Source organism: Alosa sapidissima, chromosome 20 (genome assembly GCF_018492685.1).
Source record: "Alosa sapidissima isolate fAloSap1 chromosome 20, fAloSap1.pri, whole genome shotgun sequence".
NCBI classification, from domain to species: domain Eukaryota; kingdom Metazoa; phylum Chordata; class Actinopteri; order Clupeiformes; family Clupeidae; genus Alosa; species Alosa sapidissima.
This window is the reverse complement of record NC_055976.1, coordinates 23,234,218-23,236,717: the sequence shown is the minus strand read 5'-3', so window position 1 is coordinate 23,236,717 and position 2,500 is coordinate 23,234,218. Positions and strand designations below refer to the sequence as shown.

The following is a 2,500-nucleotide window of genomic DNA, read 5'->3' as shown; positions in this document are numbered from 1 at the left end:
AGGCTGTCATTAGTTATGGGAGAAAATAGATGAGAGAGTGCGTGATGGAGGACAGGAGGCTGCACAGCCATAGGATACATCGCCACGGCGATGGGCCTATGGGCCATCATCACCAGGGACCATGCCACACTGCCAATCACAACTGGCGTAGCACCTGCTGGAGAGACACACTTACAGGAACTGTGACGCCCCCCCCAACCACACCCCCCGTTCATAATTCCAAGCATTTCCCAGATGGGTATTCCAGCGTTCCGGCTCACTTCCAAGAGGGTTTCCGGAGGCTGATGAGTCGCCGAGCGACGGCGGCGGCGGCAGTCCACATTCCCACGGGAATGACAATTACATTCCGTTCGATGTTTATTAGGCCGCCTTCTATTCAGGCCTTTCCGTATTTCAAAGGACTGGGTTTTACAGAGCCTCTCAAAATATTAAGCAAAGCTAGTGCCGCTCTCTTCGTGCCAGATCTGACCCTGCCAAACTAGATGAGGTGTTTATGGAGATGAAGAAAGAAGCCAACGGTACACTCTACAGCCTCCTACCTGTGTGTGTGTGTGTGTGGTGTGTGTGTGTGTGTGTGTGTGTGTGTGTGTGTGAGAGAGAGAGAGAGAGAGACAAAGAATGTGTGTGTGAGAGAGAGAGAGCCGTACCTTTTCTGGGAACCCATTGTTTTCCGAAGTAGTTGAGTTGGCGCAGGGTTGGTTGCCATTACTGATACAGAATAGGCAGTCAGTGGACACTTCAGCCACTCCTGATAAATGTGTATGAATATGATTTAGCTGCACTCATCAATCCTTATACATGACCGCACACAATGGACACTCAAACCTTCAAAACAATTCATGTAGAAAGAGCAGTAGACCATGGCTATATTTTCCCATCATCCTCTCTGCTCTGTGTTGTTGTTTTTCCCCAAAGGAGTGTGGGCATTGCGGAACAGCAGCATCGACACAGGCGACCTGGAGATCGGCCGGCGGGTGACCAGGAGATCCCCCTGGCGTGTTCTGGAGGTCCCTGCTCCACCTCAGCCAGCCCCAGTTCCTCAAGTTTAACATCTCCCTGGGCAAGGACGCCCTGTTCGGGGTCTACATCCGCAAAGGCCTGCCCCCCTCCCATGCCCAGGTACACCACCAGCACATTCTGTGCGCACACACACATGTCCAGTGTCCACAATAGTATTCAAATGTATTCCTTATCCAGGGTTATTTACGCTCCATATCCCACATAAGCATGTTTTATGTATACATCATTGACTCCGAGGGTACTTAAACATGCATACATCCAGGCCAGGAGGAATTATAGAGTCCAAGCATGGGGTGGATCAGTTATCTTTTCTTTTTACTGTGTAAGCGTGCACACACATGTGTACACACACACACACACACACACACACACACACACACACACACACACACACTCACATACATACACACACCTCATATCAAACAAAACAAATCTCTATGCAGATTAACCATTATAGCTACTCGTTCCCTCTGACAGGAACGTTTGCTTGCGCGCACACGTTTGCGCGCACACACACACACACACACACACACACACACACACACACACACACACACACACACACACCTCTCTATCCACTTGTCCAGCACATCTTCACTTGCACAATTATATTCATGGGCACTCGTGTCTTGAGAAATCTGCGGGGTAAGCAGCACTGGGTGTCAGCACCCGTTCTTATGTTATCAAGCTCTGAGAGGGGGAGAGCTGCAGATAATGCCCTCATTATCCTGTCCCGCTGTGCATGCATATACAGTATGTGTGTGCGTGTGCGTGCATGCATGCAGTGTGTGTGTGTGTGTGTGTGTGTGTGTGTGTGTCTGTGTGTGTGTGTTTGTGCGTTTCTCTCTGCATCTGTGTCTCCCCCGAGTCAGTGTGTTTATTGACTATATGTAAGTATGATGACAGCTCTCCTTCTCTGTGCTGTTCTCCTGATAGGTGGTGAGCGACGCGTAAGGGCTTAGGAGCACAGGGCTCTCTAAACCTGGACCCTGCGCAGGGCTCCAGTCATGCTTACAATAGCTCAAGCCTCCCAACAGCTTAAGGCTGTACACGGAATGAGAGTAAATCACCAGCAACAGGAAGGGCTGCAACCATAATATTCCACAGGCATAAATGCTTATGCATTACTGAGTTGAGAATAACACTTTAGATTTTTAAGCTTGCCATTATGCAGGGGATTTCTGTTTGGTCCAATAGCACACTGCCGGAATTACTTGCAAATTGAGAAATAATTCAATAACATTAAAAAGCAAAATTGATGTTTTGATTGGGGTTATGAGCAATGGCTTGAACATGGCTGTTACGTATGGTTATGGTTGTATGCAGAACACGCTCACGACGTGCACAGAGTTTATACAATCCTGGCCTCACTACAAAAATCAACCATCGCTTTCCAGCACTTTCCTGTCCCATAATACAAATGTAAAATATCAAATTGAGCCACTTACAGTATGTACATATTATCCTGGTGGCCATTGTA

At 48.1% G+C, this 2,500-nt stretch overlaps 1 protein-coding gene across 1 annotated transcript in view; it reads left to right on the top strand.

The window, feature by feature from the left end:
* The window catches only part of tenm2 (teneurin transmembrane protein 2), a 230,263-nt gene that overhangs the window by 171,272 nt on the left and 56,491 nt on the right, over positions 1–2,500 (top strand). Inside the window, 3 exon segments of the mRNA XM_042075480.1 lie at positions 463–518; positions 916–985; positions 987–1,119. Coding sequence (XP_041931414.1) covers positions 463–518; positions 916–985; positions 987–1,119 — 259 coding nt within the window.